Source organism: Cuculus canorus, chromosome 16, assembly GCF_017976375.1.
Source record: "Cuculus canorus isolate bCucCan1 chromosome 16, bCucCan1.pri, whole genome shotgun sequence".
NCBI classification, from domain to species: domain Eukaryota; kingdom Metazoa; phylum Chordata; class Aves; order Cuculiformes; family Cuculidae; genus Cuculus; species Cuculus canorus.
This window is the reverse complement of record NC_071416.1, coordinates 12,546,229-12,572,058: the sequence shown is the minus strand read 5'-3', so window position 1 is coordinate 12,572,058 and position 25,830 is coordinate 12,546,229. Positions and strand designations below refer to the sequence as shown.

The window sequence follows — 25,830 nt, the reverse complement described above, 5'->3', positions numbered from 1 at the left end:
ACAACCCCTCCTTTGGGATCCAGCTCCACATAGCAGGGAACAACTCCCATGTCACAAGCTGCCCTGTGTGGTCATAGGCAGCCCAAGAGCCTGAGAAACAGGGAAGGTGGTTCACGCAGCACAGCCCTCTCCTGCCCAGAAATGAAACTGCTAACAACTGTAATGCCGGTAGTGTTATTGAGAGGGACTACACTTGGTTTATCAAGATTTTTTTGGATCAAAGACTTCAGGATTTTTGTCTTAAGAGGAGGTTTGGATCGGATATCAGGAAAAGATTTTTTCACTGAAATGGTCAGATTGAACATCAGAGAAAACTTTGTTCTCTGAAAGTGTCAGATTAGACATCAGAAATCTTTCACTGAAAGGGTCAGATTAGACATTAGGAATCTTTATTCACTTGAAAGGGTCAGATTAGACATAAAGAATCTTTATTCACTAAAAGGGTCCGATTAGACATCAGGAATCTTTATTCACTAAAAGGAACAGATTAGACATCAGGAATCTTTCACTGAAAGGGTCAGATTAGACATTAGGAATCGTTCTTCACTGAAAGGGTCAGATTAGACATAATCTTTATTCACTAAAAGGGTCCCATTAGACATCAGGAATCTTTCTTCAGCGAAAGGGTCAGATTAGACATCAGGAAAAACTTCTTCTCCGGAAGGTTTTCGTGCTGCCCGGGGCAGCGGTGGAGCCCCCAGCCCTGCAGGGATTTCAGAGGCTGCATGAGGTGCTCAGGGAGGCGGTTTTCCTGTGCACAGGGTGACTCGGACTCACGCTCCGGGCCGCCCCTCGGCCCCGGCCCCGCTGTCCCCGCCCCGCGCTCCGCCCTGTCCCGGCTGCCCCGGCGCGGGGCGGGGCGTCAGGAGATATGGAGGATGCCGAGTACTTCGAGGGGAGCGCGGCGGAGTGGGGGGGAGAGGCGGACGGCGCGGTGAGCCAGGCGGGGGGAGAGGGGCTCGGGCTGGCTCCTGCTTTGTGAATGGCTGCAAACTGGGGAGAGTGGGTGTAAACTGGAGGGAGGGAGCGGGTGGGAACTGGGGAGCGTGGGTGGGAACTGGGGAGAATGGCTATAAACTGGAGAGGGGCAGATTTAGACTGGACAAGAGGAGGAATTTCTTCACTATGAGGGTGGTGAGGCACTGGCCCAGGTTGCCCAGAGAAGCTGTGGCTGCCCCATCCCTGGAGGGGTTCCAGGCCAGGTTGGATGGGGCTTGGAGCCCCTGATCCAGTGGGAGGTGTCCCTGCCCATGGCAGGGGGTGGAACTGGATGGGCTTTAAGGTCCCTTCCAACCCAAACCATTCCATGATTCTCTCTTAAGTCGCATTGCACAGAATAACAGAATGCCAGGTTGGAAAGGACCTCAAGGATCATCTGGTCCAACCTTTTAGGTGATCTATAGTTTAAATGAGATGTCCCAGCGTCCTGTCAAGCTGAGCCATAAAAGTGTCCAGTGTAGAGGAATCCACCACTTCCCTGGGGAGATTATTGCAATCTTTAACTGTTCTCATGGTGAAAAATGTTCTCCTGGAATCTAATCAAAGTCTCCCCAGGAGCAACTTATACCCATTACGCCTTGTCTTTTTCGTGTGACTCCTCCTAAAGAGGGAGTCTCCTTCCTCTTGGTAGACACCCTTTATGTACTGGTACATGGTAATAAGGTCTCCTCTAAGCCTTCTCTTCCTCAAGGCTGAACAAACCCAGTTCTCTTAGCCTTACTTTGTACGGAAGGTTTCCCAGTCCTCTGATCATCTTAGTGGCCCTTCTCTGGACCCTCTCTCCAGCCTGTCACTTGCTGCGGTGAACTGAAGTGTGCAAGTTTCTGTGGGCAAAAATAGCTTAAATGTGGGATTACGGGGGAAAACAGGACAAGAGAGGTGTCTGACTTGGCTGTGCTTGCAAACAGCAAGACGATGAGGATGGAGAGGGAGAAGATGATGCTGAAGTCCAGCAAGAATGCCTGAAGAAATTTTCAACCCCTGACTATATAATGGAGCCATCTATTTTTAACACATTAAAGAGGTGAGCGTGACCTAATGTGTGCTAAGCTGCATGTTGTGTGTACTACAGGTGCAGTGTTGTCACTTCGTATGAAGTACGTCTGAAAATGTATAAGTGAGTTCAGTTGGGTTTGTTTTTTTGTATGAGTTTCAAATAGTTCTTCTGTAACCCCTTTTTCAGGTATTTCCAAGCAGGAGGTTCTCCAGAGAATGTTATACAGCTTCTCTCTGAAAACTACACTGCAGTGGCACAGACTGTAAATTTGCTAGCAGAGTGGCTCATTCAAACAGGTACGATAAATAATACACTATTATTTGGGTCCGTAGCCTTTGTATTGCCAGAAATATCTGAATTGGTGGCAAATATTATCATACTCAAGAAGTGGATTGTAATAAAGTTGTCATCGTGTATGTGTATGTGACTAAATTCTTTATAATAATAATAATGTTTATTCCACTCTGAGAATGTAATCTCTTGATGAATGTTTTGAAATGCCCACAAACTGTATTATAAAGGGTAGTAGAGTTGAACCAACTGCATAAACTGTAGTTTCTTTTTGTTTTCAACACACAAGAGTCAATGTATTAAAAGGATGGGCTTTAGTCTGTAGTTAAGTGCGTTTGTACACCAGCCCTGGTAATCCTTTTGGATTTAAGATGTGTGCATTTTGGTGTTGTGCCTAGTAACAGTTTTGTGAGATGACTATCGTTGCTGTTTGCGTGACTGATTAATAGAGTAAGGATAGGTGTCAACTGCCTGTCATCCTAAACAATGTGAATTGTGGAAAAAAGATGGAGAATATGTAAAGCTGTCTGTATTAGTGTGGCCTGATGGTAGAACTGGCGGGTCTCTGCTCATCTTCTTTGTGTTAATAAATTTCTGCGTAGTTACTGTTCTCATTGAAAAATTTAAGATGTTGCTGCAATGTTTGATTAGATTGCATCTGCCAAGTTTTTTATTCCTTTTGTACAGGTGTTGAGCCAGTGCAAGTTCAGGAGACTGTAGAAAACCATTTAAAGAGCTTACTTATCAAGCATTTTGACCCTCGGAAAGCCGATTCCATCTTTACAGAGGAAGGAGAGGTGTGCATGGAATCTGTGTTGCTGTCTTTACATCCTACATAGATGCCTTCATCCGACGGAGTAGTAGATGGTGGGGAAAGGGAAATTATATCATCAGAGCTCTTTCATTAAGAAACAACTGGTTTCAGAAAACTAACTGTATTTTACTGGAGTCCTCAGAGACTTAGAGAACTTAGAAACTTTAATTGCATCCTACTTTGTAATAAAGTCCTGTGTAACAACTTCCAGGAGTCCTGAGAGGTAAAAGGCTTACTTTTAATGATCTTGCCAATTAGATATTTTTAATTTCTCTCTATTGCTCTGGTTCTTTTCAGACTCCAGCCTGGCTTGAGCAAATGATAGCACATACTACGTGGAGAGACCTCTTTTACAAGTTGGCTGAAGCACATCCTGACTGTTTAATGCTCAATTTTACTGTGAAGGTAGTATACACAAGTCTAATAGATGACAATATCCACAAAGGGCTAATTGTTCTGGAATCAAATATTGTCTGTGATGTTGCCTGTGTCTTTTATGTATTCCTCCATAGTATTGATTTTTCAAATGCCAGAACAGTACAGTTAGATATTGGTGGGAGGAATTGTGTTACAGGGTTACAAGTAGTAATTGTAATTTCTCAGGTTGAAATACTGCTTTTTGAGTTTCTTGTTGGGTTGTTGTTTTTTCCTTTTTGTTTTGTTGTGGGTTTTTTTTCTTTGATCAATATTTGAAAATGGTGAATTTCTGGTGCAGTGCAACATTCCAGTCAATTTTGTGTGTTTCTGTGACAGGGAAAAGATGTTATGATGTAAGTTGGCATGCTCTGAAGTATTCTGGTATCACTATGATTTACTTTCTTTTTGCTACATCTTTATGTCTGAAAGATGAACCTGAATTCCGGAGAGTGTATGCAGACACAAATCTTACGTTCTGTATGTTCTTCTGCACTTGTTAGGATATCTGAACTATAAATGTAAGTAGTACAAGTTCTCTGTGCTGTTTTTGTTTTTATAGCTTATATCTGATGCTGGATATCAAGGAGAAATAACCAGTGTTTCAACAGCATGTCAGCAACTAGAAGTATTTTCCAGAGTCCTGCGTACATCTCTGGCAACTATTTTAGATGGAGGAGAAGAAAACCTTGAAAAAAACCTCCCTGAGTTTGCTGTAAGTTTTTTATCTTAATATGTGGAACAAAAATAGTGTTTTCCTTCCTGGCTAGGATGTATAAATCATTGCGGGATTGTAGAGAATCTTGACATCAAGTCTCACAAAATCTCATGAGGAGAAGGTATATCTGAATTCAAAAGTAGAAATTCATGCTTTTTGATCATTTTGTGACCAAGAATTCCTTGGGTTATTTACATGGCACTTCTTATATTTATTACATGGATTGTAAAAAGGTGAAGGTAGAACTGTTGTCTTTCACATTTAACACAAGATCTAAAGATCAGTCTATCCTGGCAAATTAAAATAATTCTTTTACCATTCACATCAGTGTGAAAGTTGCCACCTGAATCAACCCAGCCTATGTTCCGTGTTGTGAAATAGCATAATGACTTTTGTATGTCTTTGTACTTATCTTACTTTTAAAGTATTGCAGAGAAAGTACCGGATGTAAGTAGGATAGAATTTCCTCTCAATTTTGACATTTAAGACGTGAAGCTCTCCATTTCACTGTTTCTTCTTGCACGGTATCAAGGCATAGTGATACTGTGCTTTTCTGTACTTTCTTCTTGGCTGTTGGGCTTTTTTTTTTTCACTAAGTTGTTAGTGTTTGTGGAGTTTTTTTCCTTTCAATTAGTGGATTTCAGTGAAATCTTTGCTATTATGGCAGTGTAATCCCAGAAACATACTTGTGTGTTTCTTGTTGACTGGTAAGATTTTTGATGTGTGCTTTCACAGAAGATGGTGTGCCATGGAGAACACACTTACCTCTTTGCTCAATCCATGATGTCCATATTAGCTCAGGAAGAGCAAGGAGGCTCAGCTGTCAGGCGGATTGCTCAGGAGGTTCAGCGATATGCTCACGAGAAGTAAGTGGGAATTGGTTTATTAGATCAATGTCACTGGAATTTGTAAACTACTGTCTTTTGCTCATTCTTCGTTACCTTTTACCAGCAAAAGGAGAATTCTTAACTGCCACAGAGCAGTTCTTGCAGCAAACTTTAGTTTGTATAACAACAGAAAAGTTCGATGTCCTGTACCGGGAGAACTGAAATAAGGAAAGCAAAGAACTGGAAGTTTCTATCTGTTAAAATTTATATACATTTGTATTATTCTGCCAACATTTTAGAAACAAACAAGGGAAATACAGGCCTATTTCTATAATTACTAAACAGTGTGTAGGATGTGCCTTGTTAACTCTGAGTCTAAAACTTTAATGTCTGAATTAAGAACATAAGTTGTCTATGTTTGTGGTTCATCTAGAGGCCATGATGCCAGTCAGATCACTCTTGCGTTGGGTACTGCAGCCTCCTATCCTCGAGCCTGTCAAGCTCTTGGTGCGATGTTGTCCAAAGGAGCTCTGAATCCAGCAGATATCACTGTCCTGTTCAAAATGTTTACAAGCATGGACCCGCCTCCAGTAGAACTGGTCAGTAGTTGTCTTTTTATAACCCTGAAACTTAATTCTATTACAGTAGCACTCAGCCCAACAAACCCTCATATTTCTAAGTGTTGTATTAACACAAAATAAAAGGTAGCACTCAGACTCATCCTTTTGTAATTTTAAGTAATGGCTAAATTACTGCTTATGTTATATTTTGCATTAGCTTGTGGGTTGATTTCTTTTTAATTATTCCAAGTTGTCTTTTTACATCTAATTAAATTTATTAAAGAACTTCTTAATAGGAAATAATTATTGCAATGAATTAATTAAGTTCTTTTAATAAAAAATAATTTCAACCCAATTTTGCAATTTGTTGTAAGCAGGACCAGATGGCACCTTTCAGATTTGTCACTGCCTCATTTTAACATGGTGACAAACGGTGGCATTTAGATGCTTTAGCAAGTTAGTCTAACTCTCTTTCCAGTGTTTGTGGGGTTTTGTGTGTGTGTGTCAGAAGTTCGGTTCTCTTCAGAAAACTATCTAACCTGCCTCTAAGAGGAAACATGTTATAGCTCATTCGGCAAGGTGTATCAGATGCAAACAAATGTTTTTTAGCCACCTCTCAAATCTCAGGCTTTAATAAACAATTCGTTTTCTTCACAGATTCGAGTACCTGCCTTTCTGGACCTCTTCATGCAGTCATTGTTTAAGCCAGGTGCTAAGATCAACCAGGACCACAAACATAAATACATTCACATACTGGCCTATGCAGCTAGTGTTGTAGAGATGTGGAAAAAGGTAATGTTCGGTTCTGTGAGTAAAATTATTTTTATGTACAGTGGCCTGATGGTGCTGAAGAAAATGCACGGTCATGAAATTAGACAGTTTAAAAGAATGTATTCAGCTTGATTTACTTATTTTAATTTGAATTGTTTCTGGCTTCAGCTGAAATGACAAAACAATGTAGATTCTGGAGATCCCTCATGATCAAATAGTACTATAAAAGTCTGAGTGCACTGGGTGTTTTTTCTGTCTTCCCTCACCACCCCAAAGGTTATCAGTAGCAGTTCTGTGCTAGCAGAGCCCTGTGTGTTCTTTCAGAGGAAGAGGAGTTTAATTCTATGAAGTGGATCAAGTTTATATGTAGGGAATTAAATAAGGCAAACGTCCTTGTACTTAAGCTCCTTGATAATTTCTTTTGAAACTTGCATTTGAGTCTAAATTTTGTAAAACATAATGTAGTCTTGAGCTTATTGCAGATTTCCTTAAATAACTAAAGACGTCCAGTATATTCAAACTCCTGCATTCAAACTTTGCATTTTTCAGAACAAGAGAGTCAGCATAAATAAGGATGAACTCAAGTCAACTTCAAAAGCCATTGAAACAGTTCACAATCTGTGTTGCAATGAGAACAAAGGAGCATCAGAGTTGGTTGCGGAGCTGAGCACTCTTTATCAGTGCATCAGGTGAGCAGAGAGAGACTGGTCCCAAGATTCAGTTGGTGGGAGAGGAGTATTATTTAGGAAATGCAGTACCGCTCAAGGGAAATTCTTTTGTGGGCTGCTTGGTGAGAACATCCTTGTTGTTGAATACAAAAAAGCAGCTTTCAAAATTATACGTCTGATGCTTTGGAATCTCTCTCACGAGGACACAGGTTCTGGTTTTCACTAACGGTTTATCCTTCTTGTGTCACAGACCATGCTTTTCTCGGGCACTGGAAAGAGATGACAGATTGTCTTTCATAATAAGGCTTTCCTAGCAATTGATGTGTCCTTTCTTCTCCCCTTAAAGTACAAAATAGCAGACATTGGATAAACTGGAACAAACTTGGTGTGTGTATGAATTTTGTTCTGTATTTTTTTGCAATTTGTGCTGAACCAGGGGCGTCTCTGTAGAAAGATTTTTTTTCATCCAGGCTATTTTTTTTTCCTCAATGTGCTGGCAACTTTTCAAACATTTTTTTAAGCTTTATTAATTCTGCTGTAAGTTAAACTGAAATTAGCAACCATTGGAATATACTGAAAGATTATTTTCTTTTTTTTTTATTTAATTTGCTGAAAGGATTTTGTTTTGGTTTGGGGTTGTTTGAGCCTTTTGTTTTTTGTTTGTGGTTTTGGTTTTGCTTTTATACTCCTGTGCTAAAGTGAATTCTTCTATAGGTTCCCAGTGGTGGCAATGGGTGTGTTAAAGTGGGTGGACTGGACAGTGTCAGAACCACGGTACTTTCAGCTGCAGACTGATCATACTCCGGTTCATCTGGCATTATTGGATGAGGTAAAAATGTATATAAAACCTTGCTGGAGAGTAAGAACACATTTGATATTTGTAACTGGAAGTACATCCAGTTCACTGCATGCCTATCATTTGAAGTTAGTCGGTAAATATACAGAGTTAATCTGTTTATCTTCAGAGTTAATTGTTTGGTTAGGAAACCTTAGGCATCAAAGAAAGAAACGGTGGAATACTTCTCTGAAAGAATTTACATGTGGCACTGATCATCACTGTAAACTTGTTTAATAAAGACTGGTGCATTGGTTTCTAAGTTGAAGTTCTGAGGATCTAACTTCCTTGTCTTGTTTGCAGATCAGTACCTGCCATCAGCTGCTTCATCCCCAAGTTCTACAGCTTCTTGTCAAGCTCTTCGAAACAGAACATTCGCAGCTTGATGTTATGGAACAGGTGATTCTCAAAAGATTTGGTATTTGTGTTCCTTCATATTAGTTACAGTATTCAAGATACCACCCTTAAAACAATGTGTTTTTAAGAGTTTAATTTAGGAATATGGTTGTGGTAAAAAAGTAGCATAGCAGATGTTGAATCAATAAGAATGAACAATAAAAATAGCACACTTTCGAGAGGAAGTTCTAACCTGTTGGTTTCTTCTCTTCCCCCTTCCGACCCTCACCATCAGCTGGAATTGAAGAAGACCCTCTTGGACCGAATGGTGCACTTACTCAGTCGAGGATATGTCCTACCGGTTGTCAGCTACATCCGCAAATGCCTGGAGAAGCTTGATACAGATATCTCTCTCATCAGATATTTTGTTACAGAGGTCAGCAACAAAAATGTTGTTTAGTGATGTATAGAACAGAAACTTCAATATCAGTTGTGTGCATTTGGATATTAAATCAGCTTGCCTCAGATTCAAAAATATTTTATTTTAAGATTGTGAGCAATGTATGTAATAGCAGTATTCACTAGGATGTCATGTAGTTCTACTGACTCCTGACTTCTGAAAGTGTTAAGGAATTGTGGTACTCTACCCATAAATTAATTACTTGTTTGGAGAACAAGAGATCTTAAGTGCAACTACTTGTATGTTTTCAAGACTGGTATTGTGAATTAAATATTGTCTCTACTACCCCTCTAACCAGAAGAATAATTCTGCTGTTTCAGGTGCTAGATGTGATTGCTCCTCCATATACCTCAGACTTTGTACAACTTTTTCTTCCAATGTTGGAGAATGAGAGTATTGCAGGTACTATTAAAACAGAAGGCGAACATGATCCCGTCACTGAGTTTATAGGTAAGTAAGTCACATTTATTAATTGTATAGCTGCTTCCTTTTGTATTTGTTATAATTTGCAAATAACATATGGGAGCATTGCTAAAATTAAGAATGCCTGCCAGATATTTTCACAGGTAACTTCCCTTGTAGGGGCCTGTGTTTAGCAATTTTCCTTTAGTCAAGACCCTCTATGCATATTAACAAGAAACTTGGAGACAAATACTGCTTGTTGAGAACTAGCGCTGTAGTAAGGAGAGGATAGGAAGTAGTCTGTTGTACTACACTCCTATCCTGAACCAAAAACATCTGCCCAGACCCTAAAATCCTAATTTTACATAATGCAGAAATCCACATGCAAAGAGATAAGTTAATGTACTGAACAATTTCTTTCATTTTTTTTTTCTTTTAAGCTCACTGCAAATCTAACTTTATTATGGTGAACTAAGTAGTGGAAAATACCAAGAATGCAGAACATGTGATCACTGATTTGCCATGCTCTCCACCAGAAAGGTTCTATAATGGAGCAACATAGCAGGAAAAAAATATCCATGGAAAACAAATGCAAAACAAGGAAGAAAGGGCTGAAGGGCACTTGGTTGACTTGCAGGCTGACCTTGAGCTTCATATAGAGGACTGTTAATGTGTTTTGGAAAACGGAATAATACTGAAGGATTTTCTGTAGTTACATAAATTGGTATAAGTCTGAATATTTTGAAGGGGATAGCAGGACAGAAACAGATTTATTTCAAAGAATGATATCTTCGTTACTTGCAGAATTTGTCACTGATTCTTTGTATAACATACAAAAGGGGAAAATAGTTCCTGCTAAACAACTTTGCAGATATTTCTCTGAAGACTAAATCTTGAATGCTGTAGTTTTTTATGCCAAGTTGTGAAAAAAGAATTTGTGATTAGCTCTGTGCTGCAGAGAAGCCATAATGCCTCTTTCTCACCTTAGCATTGTATTAGAAATCTAAACATCCTACGTACTTACTGCGGTGAAAAAATCCGTTTTGTGTAATACAAGTAGACTCTTAACAATCAAGGTTAGTTTTGTATTAACAGATGAATCCTATGTCAGTGTGCTGTCTTGCAGAATCTATTTTTTTGTTAAATAGATGCATCAAATATTATGGGTAAGTTTCATTACCATGATGGAATTCTACAGCTGTCCAAAAATATGAATGTGTGCAGAAATTTCATTACTGCTTCTTGTGGCTTTGTTTTTATACTTATCTCTACTCTGTCCTGGTTGATGCCAAACAGAGGGGGATGCACCCAAGATTATAATTTACCTTTAAATAAAGTCATGTCTATATTTCTTTCCATAGCTTTCTTTTAAAGTTTCATTAAGACTGCTGTTTCTTTCTGTTCTATTGGGCTGGATTTCTCTGTGTACACAGCGAATACTGTTTGTTTAGAAGTGAAGGGTATAGAGAAGCCCATTGTGCTTTCCCAAGCTCATCTGTTTTCTGAAGAACCTGCTTTCTAAAAGACAGAGACATTTTTAAGTCCAACTAGATGCAAATTTAAAAAAAGAAATCACTTTGTTCTTCTCTGTTGCTAGGGATTCATGAATGGGAACTGTAAGTTACTGAGCTAATCCTTGAGACAGCAGACAGTTGTACTGATTAACTCGGATCTTCTTCCCTTTCCTCAGCCGGTCCCACTCACCCCACAGTAACCTTAATAACACTTACACTATTAATCTGTCTAATCAACTTAAAGCAGGCTGAAAAGGCAAAACTTGCTTCTGCAGAACTTTTATTGTCTTTTAGTGATAATCAAGAGCAGTTTGTTCCTGCATCTGCTGCAGATTTGCCAGGTGTTTAAACAAGGTATAGTTTTGCTTTCCTTATATGTTCAAGCTTGGTATCGCTTCCTCTGAACAACTCGAGTTCCTCTCTGTTTATCCATGTAGATTTTTAATTAGTTAAAACCTCTATGATCCTCTATTGTTGTTTGAGCCATCGTAGTTGCTGTATAGACTGTGGTGTCGACCAGCCCTTTCACAAGAAAAGGTCCAGTAAAGGCAGTACCATCCTGCGTAAGCCTTGGGCAGCCAGTCTGCCGCATTAGACACCTTAAGTACAATGGAAGACAACTCAAAGCATGTATTAATAAGCTCTCATAATACACATACCATCATGCAAGAGGAAAAAGGTCTGTTTATTAAATGTAATTAACAGTACCAGTTTGTAACACTTGATATGGCAGTGATTTGCCACTTAGTAACTGGCTCAGTTTTAAGGAAGAGAATTTGTTACCTTTCTTCAAATCAGTGAAGAGTTCTGGCTGGTGGCAATTTATACTTTGTAACATAAGGATTAAAAATGGCACAGCCAATAACATATTAAAGCCAGGAATTTGAACAAAGTAAAAACTGTGTTTAGACATTGTCTTTTGATCAAAGTAATTCCTGTTGTATAGTTTTGGTTGTTGTATAGTTTTGGATAAAAGCAATTACATTATAAGATACTTAGAACAACAGCTTTATCCAGAGACCAAGGAATGTTCAGGGAATTTTTTTTTTAATGTCTCATGTCCAGACTTAGCTTTTTTTCATCTGCATCATTGTGAGAGAGTTGCTTGATACTGCCAAAGAATTTAATATAAGCTTTAGACCCAAATATTGAGTATACTTTTTCCTTCCCAGCATGCCTACATAATTGTATTTAAAAAATAGAGGTTTACATATGCAGTTTCTGTGATTAAGTCAATATTATTAAAATATTGTGCATCAAGGCAGACAACTTTTTCATGGGTAAGTTACTTTTTAAATAGTTATTTACTACTTTAAAAAGGCAGCTCTTCCTTTGACGACTTTGTGTGTTGCTACCTGGGCTAATTGCGCAGAACTGCCTGGTGGTATTGAACCGTGAGGAGTTTTAAATTGCTATTCTTTAAACACAAAAAGGTTGTGCCAGGAAACTTCCAAACAAAGTAGTTCCTAAACAGAAAGATGTACAACATAGAATCAAGGAAGTATAGGATCTCCATATGCACAGTCCTCTTCAACAGCAAGATTGTAGTCTGCTCCTTTTCCACCTTTGTATGCGCTTGTCACAATTCTCAGCCACCCTCTTTCACCCTGTAAAGAATTCACATTGTGAATAGAAAATGTAACCTCATTCAAAGGGGCAATCTGCTTTGGTGAATCTACATCCCCCTCATCCGTTCCAGGTATGTGACTTGATTTTTGCCTACAACTAATGGTAATTCACAGATACCCATAACAGGAGCTGTATGTCCGTGGAAGGGAGGCAGTTGAGATTCAGTTGACATTGCTCAAGTAACTTTGGCTGAGTATCCCTGTCTTCAGACTAGTTAGGTTTCACTGTTTAATTGCTAGTCTAGTTCAAGGAGAGTCTTTCTTCTCCTGCCCGCAGGCTAGCTTTCCCAGTGAAAAACCCCACCTTTCTTCTAAAGCCATTCTGCAAACACGTTCCCATGTTTCCTTACCCAAGGTTCACCCCATGAGTTACGAACAATCCAGTATTCCGTTCCATTTTCTACACCCCAGCCAGCCACAGATACAATGTGATTCACCACAGGTGAGGGGTTGTACTCCATGTAAAGTCCTCCAGTGTAAGCATCCAGCTTTTCAGTAGCCATGATGCCACAGCTGTAATAAAACAGAGAGCATTTTTATATTAGGGTTGTGGTCAGTGCCCTGGCTAAATCACAGTTGGTTTTCTTGCATTTCATTTCAGAGCTCAATTTATCTACAAACCAACTAAAGTCTGCATTTAGCACGGTGCTGCTAACATATACTATAGTGGAGAAGTACACTTCAGTCGTTAGACTGAGTGTCAGGTATCTCAATCCCCATATTACTAGTAGATAAACATTTTCTTTTTTACCATTCAAGATTTTTTTTTTTTTACCTAATTGGACCATTAGTGTAGATTTCTGCCATCATTTTCTCTCTTCCACTGACAGACCCATAATCAGCAACTTTCCAGAGAGTGTAGTTCTTTATCACATGGCATTCTCCAAAAGTGACACAAGTTCCACACTGGTTAAATTTCTTACACTCTACAAAACCAAAAGCGAGGTCATCACTGCAAAAGAATGCTGTTCTTCAAGTGAATTAAGGATACCACACTAAACTTTTTTTTTCCCCCTTTTAACTTACTTGAGGTAGATGTTAATTACTAATACATAATCCCTGTAGTGAACTAAATTCCTTTCTGGAAAACATTTAAAATCTCTACAATTACTAGTTACTATTCATTACTTCATAAGCATATGTGCTTTGATGAGGAAATGTTTTAGATGTGCTTCTCTTATAGATACAGAAACTATTCCAGTCACACATGACTGGAAAAAGGTTACATTTCTCCTTTGTTTAGCTGGAGGTGACAGTTTTAAATATATTGTTACATTAGAGATGGTGTATGACAGATTTAAGAGATTAAGTTTAAACATTTAACTGTGCAAACTTGTCTGGGCATGACTTAATGCTATGCTGTCTGGCTGGAGTAAGAAGAGACACACAGGCCTGCAAGGAAAACCTGTTCTGTCAGTCCAGCAGCACGTAGCACACTGAAAGGCAGGAACCGCTACACTGAAAACCAAAAAGAAAAAAAAAAAAATCTTTTTTTGCTATATTAAGATCTGCTAAACTTGGGATGTAGCTTTACAGCAAAGCAAATAGGCATCGTACTTTGATCCTTAGCTTGGTAGTTGTTGCAGGTCTCATCTGGAATGCCATGGTCATGGGCATACATCCAGACACCAGAGTGGTCGCCCCCTTCACAGGACCCTGCGTTGGCACAATCAATCACATTCTGAACAGAGAGGTAGGCAGAAGGCCATGCTCCTTTTCTCTTTATGTTGATTCTATCTGCAAGAATAAGAAATTGGTTTTCATTAGTGGAATACATGGATGGTTATATATAAAACTGTCTTTTCTTTCCCTCCCTGAACCTGTAACTGTTTGCAGGCAACAGTACTTGTGCTTGGAAAAGCCTCTGCTGTTGACAGTCAGGCACGCATCATGACTTAACTCAGACTGACCGGCTGAGGAGTTATTGCAGGTTTCCATTAGAAAATCAATTTTTGTAAGTATAAAGACATGCGTACTGCCATACCCACATACACAAATAAGTTTTAACTAAAGTTACACAATTAAGAAGTTGCTATATTTTATCTGTCCTGGTGCTTCAGTACATCATGCAGGTTTCAGGTTTCATATCTGTCTGTATTCTTGTATTGCTTAAGAATGGGTCCTTCGTGATCCCTGTCGTCTGCTCACACACTTGTGTGGTATTGCTATTTCTGTCCAGTTCCCTCTATTTCTCTTACACAGCTAATCCTCTTACAGCCTCCCTCTGTGAGCAGAACTCAGCAGTCTGTTGCTGTTGTATGCAAATCATCATCTGTTCTATCTAGAGAAAATACCTACTTCCTTTTCCCCAAGAAACAGGCTGATAGAGAGATACGTGCTGAAACTAGATTTTCCTGTGTGGGGGCTAGTCTGCTCATTTGAATGGCAGTGCTTGAAGCTAATACCCTGTGACCCATTCCCACGGCAGGGAAGCCTCTTTCACTTTCTCCTATCCAGGCACCACTGGAGCAGCCCCGTGCTGCTGTAGATGCAGAGGTGCCAGAAAAGGGAAGGAGATATAATCACTGCATCTGCATCTGGTGCTACCCTCACCACACCTCCAAGAAGAGGGGGACAAAACCCCCATCTTAGTCTAGGCCTTAAATAGCAGCAGTTTGGCAGGAGCTACGAATGCATTCCTCCTGCAAACAGCTTTTTAAGAATCATAGAATCACCAGGTTGGAAAGGACCCACTGGATCATCGAGTCCAACCATTCCTTACACTCCCTAAACCATGTCCCTAAGCACTTCATCCACCCGTTCCTTGAACGCCTCCAGGGAAGGTGACTCGACCCCCTCCCTGGGCAGCTGTTCCAGTGCCCAATGACTTTCTGTGGAGAATTTTTTTCTGATATCCAACCTGACCCTCCCCTGGTGGAGCTTCAGGCCATTCCCCCTTGTCCTGTCCTCAGTCACTTGGGAGAAGAGGCCAGCTCCTCCTCACAGCATGCCAGTGCTCCCCCCATTGCACAATTTTTGAGGGTGAAGACCTCTTATAGTGACCTTCCAGTACCTGAAAGGGGCTACAAGAAAGCTGGAGAGGGGCTGTTCACAAAGGTTTGTAGTGATAGGACAAGGGGCAATAGGTGTAAACTGGAGAGGGGCAGATTTAGACTGGACATAAGGAAGAATTTCTTCACTGTAGGAGTGGTGAGGCACTGGCCCAGGTTGCCCAGGGAAGCTGTGGCTGCCCCATCCCTGGAGGCATTCAAGGCCAGGTTGGATGGGGCTTGGAGCCCCTGATCCAGTGGGAGGTGTCCCTGCCCATGACAGGGGGTGGAACTGGATGATCTTTAAGGTCCCTTCCAACCCAAACTATTCTATGATTCTAAAACAGCCTCACCCTGATTGTTTTCTCTACTGAAACTAAACCTCCTTTTCTCCTTCCCACTGATCCTGGCATATCCACAGACACCTCAGCCTTATGTTTTGCTACATCATTCACTGCAATAATTCGGCACCTCTGCTTTATACCAGCTACTATGCGGAAGATAGACTTCTTTTGCTTTCCAAAGCTATAAATGGCGGAGGGCAGCAGCCTGGCGGGTGAGAAGGTGGCGGGGCAGCATACCTGCCAGGGCGCTGGTGCTGCCGTGTGCCCAGCAGGACCCGCAGTACTGCGGGATGTGCTGGTTCCGAGTGGTGCTGGCATAATTGACGCCGTTCACGTTCCTCCAGTCCCAGCTCTCGGGCAGCGTGGAGACGTCCAGGTACTCGTGGGGCCGGGGGTAGGTCCTGGGGGAGGGAAGCACAGAGAGGAGCGAGCTCCGCGCTCGGCTCTGCGGGGAGAGCGCACCGCCTCACGCGGGGCATCACGTGACCGCGCGCTGCGTGACCGCGCGGAGCCCTCAGACCACGGCGGATCCCGAGAGCCGGGGTGATGGGGGTGGGGGGTGGTGGGGGGGGAAGGGGGGAAGGCTGAGAGTCCCGGGGAGCCCCGAGCCCCCGGGGGTGCGAAGGCTGCACCTGCCTCAGCGGAGCCCTAAGAGCCGCGAGAATGCCAAGGCTGCCCTGAGAGCCCCACGAGTCGAAGGGCGGCCCTGTTCCAGGGAGCCCCGAGAGACCCCGGGACGGGAGGGGGGGGCAAGGCTGCCCCGAGAGCCCCAAGAGCCGTAGGGGAGCGGAGCTCCGAGAGCCCCGAGGGAGCGAAAGATGCCCCCGGCCCGGGGGAGCCCTCAGAGCACGGGAGTACTTAGAATGCACGTCCCAGGGAGCCCCGAGAGCCCGGGGGTGCGAAGGATGCACATCCCAGGGAGCCCCGAGAGCCCTGCGGGAGAGAAGGCTGCCCCGAGAGCCGTAGGGGAGCGGAGCTCTGGGAGCCCCGGGGGAGCCCCGAATGCCCCACGGGGGGGAGCGAAAGCTGCGCATGCCGGGGAGCCCCCAGCCCCGATCCCCGCGGGAGCGCAGGCTGCCCCCGCCCCAGGATGGCCCCCAGCTCCGGAGCCAGGGCTGCCCGCCCCGGGGACCCCCCAGTCCCGCTCCCGGGGACGCCCTAGGCCACCCCCGGGGTTTGCCGAGCCCCGGTACTGGCCCAGCCGCGGCCTCGGGCTCCTCTCGGTGCGGCCGCTCACCTCAGCCCCGGAGCCCTGCGCGGGGCCGGCTTGTAGCAGCGCTGCCCTTCCCTGAAGTAGAGCCCGGCGCGGGCGGGCGGGCAGAGGCAGCCCCCGAGCAGCAGCAGCAGCGACACGGGCAGTATGGCCATCGCGGCAGCAGCGCCTCTGCCCGCCCCGAGCCGAGATTTAACGGGGGGGGGAGCGGGGCGGGGCGGGGCTCGGCCGGGTTTGGCTGGGCGCGGCTTCACTTGGTTGGGTTCGACTCGGCTCGGTTGGGCTCAGCTCGACTCGGCTGGGCTTAGCTCCACTTAGTTGAGCCCGGCTGGGCTCAGCTCAGCTTAGTTGGATTCGGCTCTGCTGGGCTCAGTTGGGCTCGGTTGGGCTCAGCTCAGCCAGGCTCGATTTGACTTGATTGGGGTCGTCTTGGCGGGGCTCAGCTTGGATCAACTGGGTTCAGCTCAGCTGGGCTCGGCTGGGCTCAGCTCCACTTGGCTGAGCTCAGCTGGGCTCAGTTCAGCCAGGCTCAGTTTGACTTGGTTGGGCTCAGCTTACCTGGGTTCAGCTCGGCTCAGCTGGGCTCGGTGAGGAGGGGGGTGCAGAGCCTGCTTCATTTTCTTTATTTTGTGTGTATTGCTATATGTCTGCTGGGAGCAGGACTAAAGGCAAGTACAACATGTACATCATTAAGTCCTTCCTAATGGTGCCTAATTAATTTCTTAGGGGATAAGGAACACAGTGAGAGACCTTAAACGGCTGCATCAGCTCGTGGGCCATGAAAGCTACAGCACCCATCCCATGGGCAGGATGGCAGGTGCTCGGGGGGGTGCGGGAGCCCCACTGGGTGCTCTGGGGGGTGCAGGGGTCCCGCTGGGTGTTCTGGGGGGTGCAGAAGTCCTGCTGGGGCCCCTTGTCCCATGCACTCAAGAAGAAAGGAATTTTGTTTAGATCACACAAGACCGCTGAAAAAGAACAAGCTGTTCAAGTTTTACCATGGTTCAATGTACGCAGCTGCTGTCACGCTGGGGCAGGCGCAGGCTGTCGCCTCCTTTACCTTTGGCTCTACACATCAGCAGTGTGTCAGGCTGCACTCAGCCACTGTGATTACATCGAGCAATAGGCTGGGGTTTTTGTTTGGTTGAGGTTTTCTTGCTAGTTCCTGGTTTTGAATTTCCCAAGCCCTTTTATGATTCAACTTAAAAAGGAATTCAGGCCTGTGTCTACTTTTTTATGCCATTCTTTAGGGTTTAGGATGTTTGAAGGTTCTTTATTATCTGCTAGAAGATTTAGTCCATTGTAAAAATAGTGTTCTGATTTTCCTGCAGAAGGTTTAATTATCAGTGTGGGTGGACTGCTTCTGTCTCTTTTCCATGTGTTGGCTGGAGCTTTCATGTTTGGTAAGCAGGTTTAGTAAACTACAACCGGTTCTTCCCTCATAGCACCTTCGGTAGCTCTCAGCACTTTTTAGAAAAGGGCTAAATTTTATTAGCTCCACATTATGCACAGAGAAACCGAGGCACTGAGAGCCAAAGCAAACAAACCAACAGCAGGGTACGCACTGAGCCTGGCTGCGTGCGGTTGACCTTTTTAGATCATCAAATGATCCAAATCCAACAGGAAGTGCGGTTGTGGCAGGGGAGCCCAGGTAAGGGTACTGCCCACCAGATGAATTCATGTGCTGCAAGCCCTGCATTTGCCAGGTCATAGAGCTGCAGTGGAGGAAAGTAACAAACTGCTTTTTATCCACACTGATTGTGAGAAAAAGCTGTTTGTCTAAACACATGGGCTCGTTGTGCTAAGGATAACTTCGAGTAGGCAGTCCTGCCGCCTTCCCCTTGGACCACCTGTCTTTAAAATAGTTTTTCTTACTAAGCAAAGTGAAAATATGTATTGCCTGCTGAATGTATCATCATTTTGATAACGTTCCTGACATAGCCCAGGTTTAGTTGACACCAGTGTCAGCTCATCTGGTAACTATTCACAGGTGCCTCCTCTAAACTTATCTGGTAGCCAGGTTTATCTCAGCTCGAATGCTTCCTTCTCAATAATCTTCTCTGCTAGTGCAAAAAGCTGCTTCCTCTCAAACAAACTGTATTAAAAAAAGTAAGTAAATATCCCAGAATTGCTCTCTGCACAGGCATAGTTGTTGCTAGAAGGTGCTGTTGTGGCATTAAAACAAACAAACAAACAAAAACCCAGTAACCAAATGGTCTTAGCTTATGCCCATGGCCAGGGCTGTGGTATCTAGGACCTGCTCTGAAGGCAATGGAAGCAGCGGGCAGCCTGATAACAGGCACTGCAGGACAGGCTGCTGGGAGCTGCGCCCGGTGCCAGGCTGCTCCTAATCTCCACCATGCCAGAAGTCACTCAAAGCCAACCTTTCCCCATCTCTTCTTTCTCCGCTGATGCTCCCACCACTAATCGGCGTGAGCACATGTTTGGTGGCTCTGCCTGGAAAGCGCACTCGGGCAGTTAACAGCCTGGAGGTTTCTCAGAGCTCAGCAGTGACAGGCCCACAAACAAAACCTGCAGAGAAACAGGCTTTTCATGTACTGAGTTTGGTATAAAGACAGTCTAGGGGTTCGCAGAAATGCAGTTTGGGGAGGAGAGGGGAAAGAAGCACAAACCCATCTCCACAGAGCACCTCAGGTACTTTGTGTCCTGTGCCATAATTTTTAAGACTGTGTTAGGCACTGCTTCTTCAAAGGACACGCATCATTCCGGGGAGCTATTTTTAGCATGAGAAAACCCAGTCTGAAGTGACTGCATATTTTTTTCACTTCCCTTTCTTTTCCTGTTCTCTTTGCTTGTGAGTATACTTACTGCTTAAATTATTTTTGCCACATTTTTTTGACAGTGGATCAACACCTTCAGCCTCTTCATAACTTGTGGCTATTGTAGATTAAAGCATTGCTCATTTTAAGTAGTACGGAGTGCCAGTAGCTCTCTGACACATCGTGTCAATGCGTCTCTTGTTCAGAATGCAGCTATTGAGTAGACAACTCAAACCTGCACTGTTACATTTTTCTAAGCATAGGCAGAGAAAACAAATACGAAATGTGCAGGAATAAAATGGAATTTGCTTTTAAACTACATGTCCAAATAACCTTTCCGGAATTTTGTCTTAAGAAATTGTAGAAGTTAACCACTGCCATTGTAAAAAAAATAACTACAGCATGGCAACGGACCTTAACTGTTATGGTGTCTTGCTGACTAAACTAAACTGCTTAGAGAACACTTAATGCTTTTGAAAATGATAAAACTATTGTGTTTTAGGGGGACAAAAATCAACCCGAAATTAAAGTCTTGCTTTTATTTCACCCTACTGAGGACAGCTCATAGCATGGCGGAGGGTGACAGAATGTTTGCTGGCTACTTTTATTGCAGTGCACTTCTTCACTAAACTTTGTCTGAGGAGCAGTTGTCTGTTCCTCTATTGGCTGTTGGAAGAAGTGGAATTCATCTCTGGTGGGGAAGTCTGGAATAAGCTGATTTTTCTTTTGGAACAATATGGAAGCTCAGAGATTCCTTATCTGTAGCAACCCATGAAGTGGCAAAGTAGTTACTTTCAATGAGTCAAGTTCTTCCACTGTCATCCTTTTATACAAAATAATTTAAGGTGCTTTCCTAATTTCAGTTCCTTTTCCTATCCTTAAAAGGAACACTTGCAAAGCACTGACAGTCACCTGACGTGTGAAAAAAACTGCTGTAAGCTTCCAGAGGATGATGCCTCTGGGCTTCTGTTGCTCAGTGATATTAGTCCTGTTTATCAGCAGGCAACACGGCTGTGTCGTGTTTTGCTCAGCCTTGCACTGTTTCCTTTAATGCAGTGACACATTTTGTATAGTGAACATTATACTTAACTCCAGTGGAACTGGATTTTCACCCCTAACATTTTCCTGGCAAGTTCAGAACTACTGCATCTCAGATGTAAGAAAATCAGAAATACAAGAAGTACTGTATTTTTTAAGGACAGGAAAGGAAGAGAGAGAGAGCATCTGTATATGTTAGGCAGAAGTCGATTCAGATTTCAGATTGGCTGAAATAGATGGATTCTTATTAAATGTTTAAGGAACATGTATCACTGAGAGTGCAGTGTTATATTGATATTTTGCAAAGTGTTTTTCTATTATTGATTCTGTCCCACTTCCTTCATGCGCTTAGACAATGAGAATAATCCCTCGCTTAGACACTGAGAATGATGCTTATTAGTGAAGAGCAAGTTTGCCTGGCAATATGTTGAATGTTGAGAGTAAAGGAGGCTGCTGCTCAAAAGTTATTATTGTTTTTATTATGGATATTGTCCTGTATGACTCATACAATGTTAAAATTTAAAGTATGTGGCAGAAGTATGTGTGCCTAAATTAAGATCACTTATGTTTGGTTATAGTCTCTAAATATGTGTATCTATTTGTATACATTGAATGTATTTTATAATCAAGAGAGACAAATACAGCGTGCACAGCTATTCATGAATCAGACTGTTTGCTGAACAGAGAACTAGAATTAACGGTAAGGGAGTGCATGTGACAATTTTCTTTCCTGAGCCACTCAGTAATGTACCTGTGCTCCTGTACCCCGTACCGGGTGGCACTTTGCCTCCTTGGGAAGTGCTTTGCTGAGCAGCTTGAGGAGCTGGCTACTCCCCTTCCTGCCCTAGTGTCAGTCCCAGCAGTATAAAAGGGCCTCTTGGGGTGGTCTGTGCTGGGTGTAGCTGATACGGCAGCAGGAAGAGGGCTTGTTCTGGGCACTGCTACTAGAAAAACTGGGTTAGAGTGTAGCTACCACCAAGCCTAAGCTATATAAAAATGCGTGAAATCGTGCATCTTCAGATTGGCCAGTGTGGGAACCAAATCGGAGCTAAGGTAAGGTCTCTTTTCAGTACTGGTCATTAGTGCTGCTGGGGTAGCAGGTCAAACATTGTTAACAGATGGGGACTTTTGCAGGGAACAATTTATTAACTTAATGGTCGGATGCATGGCATATTAGCAATGAATATGAGTGTTGTGATGTGAAAGTCTTGCTCCTCGTGCAAAGGGTAATGTTAATACTGTCAAAGAATAAAACATCTGCAAGAACTATGGCACAATGATTTTAAGTGCTCCAGAGCATTCCTGCTGGGACTTACATTTTTCAGGGACTCTGATCTAGTCTACAAAATATTGGGGCAAGTGAAGGAGCCGGTAATTCCAGAGCTGCAAAGTTGTGATGACAGTGCTTTAGTTCAGCCCTACAGCACTAACTCTGCCATGCTCTGATCATTACTATAGGACTGTATTTGTCAACAGTGACCTGTGCTGTCAGTGACTGAATTTTCTGAGTGGCACAAGGTGCAGTTGAGGATTCCTGCCCTCCTGTGAGAGGTAGTCATGTCATGTGGAGTAGTTTTGTGTAGTTCGATGCTGCCATGATGTTACTTAGAGAGAAGTTGCTCATTGCTGCCTTTGTGTGCTAAGAGATGAAAAAAAACAAACGCCATTGCTTTTTGCTGTGATATGTCTTTTTTTTTTTTTAATTTTTAATTTATTAGTATTGAGTTGTCAAAAAAGAAAGTATCTGGGTTAATTTGGAGGTCTTTGAAGAGACATGAAAGCTGAAGGATCGTTCTGTTGTATTCTTCATCCAATTCTTGCTCCCACAAATATCACCTTGATGCCTTTTGTTGGAACAGGAAGTTGTGGATGGCCAGGGAATGTTGTGTTAGACCCAGATGGTTTGAATGCAGCCGGTGTATTAGTCGAAAGGTTTAGATTTTTTTTTCTGTTGGCTTTGATCTGGAAACTGCTTAGGTCCAATAAGACCTGTAGAAAAGCAGATGTTCATGCACACACGCGCGCGCGCGCACACACACACACACAAACCCACCATGCACACGTTGGCAATGGTGTATTTATACACTCAAAATGAGACTGGGTGCTAAACCAGAAGACCTTCAAAATTAGAATAGCCTGGTCATTACAGTGGGTGGGTGTGCCTAAAGAACACTGCTGTGGCTGCTGTCTAGATAAGAGCCCCAGTACAAGACATCCATATGAGTGTCAAGATAGGACATTTAGGGCCAACATCTGTTTGTGGAAACCATTGCTCGCGTACAAATTTGTCAGAGGCAGCTTTGCTTGTGCAGAGCTGATGCTGAACACATTGCGCTGAAAAGAGATAAACCATTGTGAGTGTTTCCTTTTTCAGTTCTGGGAGGTGATAAGTGATGAACACGGGATTGACATCGCTGGAAACTACCATGGGGATGCATCACTGCAGCTTGAGCGAATTAATGTGTACTTCAATGAAGCTTACTGTAAGTGCTCAGCACTGCTAGGGTGTTGGCAGAGCATGTGCAGGGCCAACATGAAAGTTAAAATAAGTAATTTAGAAAAAAAATATATCCCTAAATCACTGTAGGTGGGTTGGAATTTTCAGAGTAAATTAAGAGCCTGTTTCTTTGACTTCTAACAGTAATCATAGTTCATTTTCTTTTGTCCTAGCCCATAAATTCGTGCCCCGCTCTATCTTGGTGGACCTGGAACCTGGTACGATGGACAGTGTACGGTCTAGTAAAATAGGCCCACTCTTTCGACCTGACAATTTTATTCATGGTATGTACAGCATGCTGTCTGCACACTAACTAGAGTCAGCTGTCTCAAATTGCTTTTTAACTCTCATCTCCATAGCCTTTAAAACTTCTCATTAACTTTGTGGCCGTTCTTTTTGTAATTCTGTTTACAGGTAACTCAGGTGCTGGAAACAACTGGGCTAAAGGCCATTACACAGAAGGCGCGGAACTGATTGAAAACGTCATGGATGTGGTCAGGAATGAATGTGAGAGCTGTGACTGCCTTCAAGGGTTCCAGCTCATCCATTCGCTTGGTGGTGGTACAGGCTCAGGTATGGGCACGCTCCTCATCAACAAAATCAGAGAAGAATATCCCGACAGGATTATGAACACTTTCAGTGTTGTGCCTTCTCCTAAGGTATCCGACACAGTCGTAGAGCCGTATAATGCCATCCTCTCCATCCATCAACTAATAGAGAATACAGATGAAACCTTCTGCATTGACAATGAGGCTCTATATGATATATGTTTTAGAACTTTAAAGCTCACCAATCCCACCTATGGTGACCTCAATCACTTAGTGTCTCTAACAATGAGTGGTGTCACAACCTCACTCCGTTTTCCTGGTCAACTGAATGCAGATCTGAGGAAGCTGGCTGTTAACATGGTGCCCTTTCCCCGCCTGCATTTCTTTATGCCTGGCTTTGCTCCACTGACAGCTCGAGGTAGCCAACAGTACAGAGCCCTCTCAGTGCCAGAGCTTACTCAACAAATGTTTGATGCACGCAACATGATGGCAGCCTGCGACCCTCGTCGTGGACGTTACTTGACTGTGGCATGCATCTTCAGAGGCCGAATGTCTACCAGAGAGGTGGATGAACAGTTGCTGGCTGTTCAGACCAAGAATAGTTCTTACTTTGTAGAGTGGATTCCTAATAATGTCAAAGTGGCCGTGTGCGACATACCACCACGAGGACTGAAGATGGCTGCTACCTTCATTGGCAATAACACAGCCATTCAGGAACTCTTCATCAGGGTTTCGGAACAGTTCTCGGCTATGTTCAGAAGAAAAGCATTTCTCCATTGGTATACTGGGGAAGGTATGGATGAGATGGAGTTTTCTGAAGCAGAAGGCAACACCAATGACCTTGTGTCCGAGTACCAGCAGTACCAGGATGCCACTGCAGATGTTGAGGAATTTGAAGAGGTAGAAGTGGAGGCCAGCCCAGAAAAGGAAGCAGCGTAAAACCAATGGCAATACCAAAATACTCTCCAAATGAACCTGTTGATGCTCACTAAAGAAAAAGCAGTAGCCATCATCCACATAGCCAAAAATAACCTCACCATTTTTTTTCTCTGCATCCAATATTACAATGCTTTTGAGATTAATGGCAGCTATGCTTTACTCTCCTAAGCAACTGCTGACACTCAATCTCTCTCAAAAAACCAGCCACTATGAAGACAAGCTGTCTCACAACAGCCTTTCTCGTAAATGTATTCACTTTTACAATATTATTGCCAGACACTGAATGTAACATACAGCCTGTGTGTGTATATATCAAGATCATAAGCAACAGCAGAATATGCTATCAACTCATATTTATTTTCAGGTAAACAGTCTGTGTGTTATTTGTGAACTTGTCCCTGTTTAAGGAATCTGTAAGGCCTATAGAGGCAGCATCGATTTTATTACACAGTCTATAGATATGGATCTGAGACAAGTTCAGGTCCTTAAAACTGCAGGGGAAGGGAAACATGGGGCAAAAAATGCACATTCTTACCTTTTTTTAAATACTTTAGTAGTTGTATCACATCACTGGCTTATATTATTGCAGAGCTTGTTTTCGTGACTGCTTGGTTTGTTTCTATTTCAAACTATAGACTGAGTTACATTAGCATGCAAAGTTGTGAGTACTGTCTAAAAGTATTTTTCCCCCAGGTACTAACTATTGTACATTTTCTTCCTGTTGTTCAGTACAAAATGGATGGAATGGTTTGCAGCTAGTTAGATAATCGCTAAATCAGAAATATATCTTGACTTCAAGAAAAGAAGTCTCCTGTCATTCCATCTATCTACTTAAGATTGTATTTATAATATTCTTTAAAATAAAAAGTATATACCATTCTATCAAATACTTCAATACTTGAAACATTTGATAGACAAAAATAATAAATGGAAGATGAACACCATGATAACAGAGAATTTTAAAGCCAGCAGCACACCACTTCCAGCAGAGGGAACTGTCAGAGGGATTTTTAATTATGAAAATTATACACCTGTAGTCCTGGTTGACATCGGTTTTAGTGAAGGAAATTTTTTTCTGAAGTCATCAATAATCATTGAAATGAAGTAGGCAGAAACATTTTAAGAAACAATTAAATCTCTCACTCTTTGATGGACCTGAAATATCAGCATGAAATCCAACAAGAGACTTGCCTTAAAGATAAAACATATGTTGCTACCAAAAGGTAGACTGTGATAAAAGCAGTTTTCTA

At 42.8% G+C, this 25,830-nt stretch overlaps 3 protein-coding genes across 3 annotated transcripts; 2 read left to right on the top strand and 1 right to left on the bottom strand.

The window, feature by feature from the left end:
* Window positions 1-849: 849 nt before the first annotated feature.
* Window positions 850-11,562, top strand: NELFCD (negative elongation factor complex member C/D). The gene is made up of 15 exons (XM_009570269.2): window positions 850-934; window positions 1,908-2,023; window positions 2,183-2,292; window positions 2,975-3,084; window positions 3,399-3,506; window positions 4,078-4,230; window positions 4,969-5,099; window positions 5,494-5,659; window positions 6,278-6,412; window positions 6,941-7,080; window positions 7,774-7,888; window positions 8,198-8,293; window positions 8,526-8,666; window positions 9,011-9,140; window positions 9,533-11,562. The coding sequence occupies exons 1-15, from the start codon at window positions 872-874 to the stop codon at window positions 9,565-9,567; spliced, it is 1,749 nt and encodes a 582-aa protein (XP_009568564.2). The 5' UTR covers window positions 850-871; the 3' UTR covers window positions 9,568-11,562.
* On the bottom strand, window positions 11,263-16,964 carry CTSZ (cathepsin Z). Its single transcript, XM_054081942.1, has 6 exons — window positions 16,806-16,964; window positions 15,806-15,969; window positions 13,792-13,971; window positions 13,010-13,160; window positions 12,585-12,747; window positions 11,263-12,213 (listed from the first exon to the last, which is right to left on the bottom strand). The coding sequence occupies exons 1-6, from the start codon at window positions 16,934-16,936 to the stop codon at window positions 12,100-12,102; spliced, it is 903 nt and encodes a 300-aa protein (XP_053937917.1). The 5' UTR covers window positions 16,937-16,964; the 3' UTR covers window positions 11,263-12,099.
* Window positions 16,965-21,005: 4,041 nt separating this feature from the next.
* TUBB1 (tubulin beta 1 class VI) lies at window positions 21,006-25,763 on the top strand. The gene is made up of 4 exons (XM_009570278.2): window positions 21,006-21,649; window positions 22,971-23,079; window positions 23,267-23,377; window positions 23,508-25,763. Exons 1-4 carry the CDS (start codon window positions 21,593-21,595, stop codon window positions 24,578-24,580), a joined length of 1,350 nt encoding a protein of 449 aa, XP_009568573.1. The 5' UTR covers window positions 21,006-21,592; the 3' UTR covers window positions 24,581-25,763.
* The last annotated feature ends 67 nt before the right edge of the window (window positions 25,764-25,830 follow it).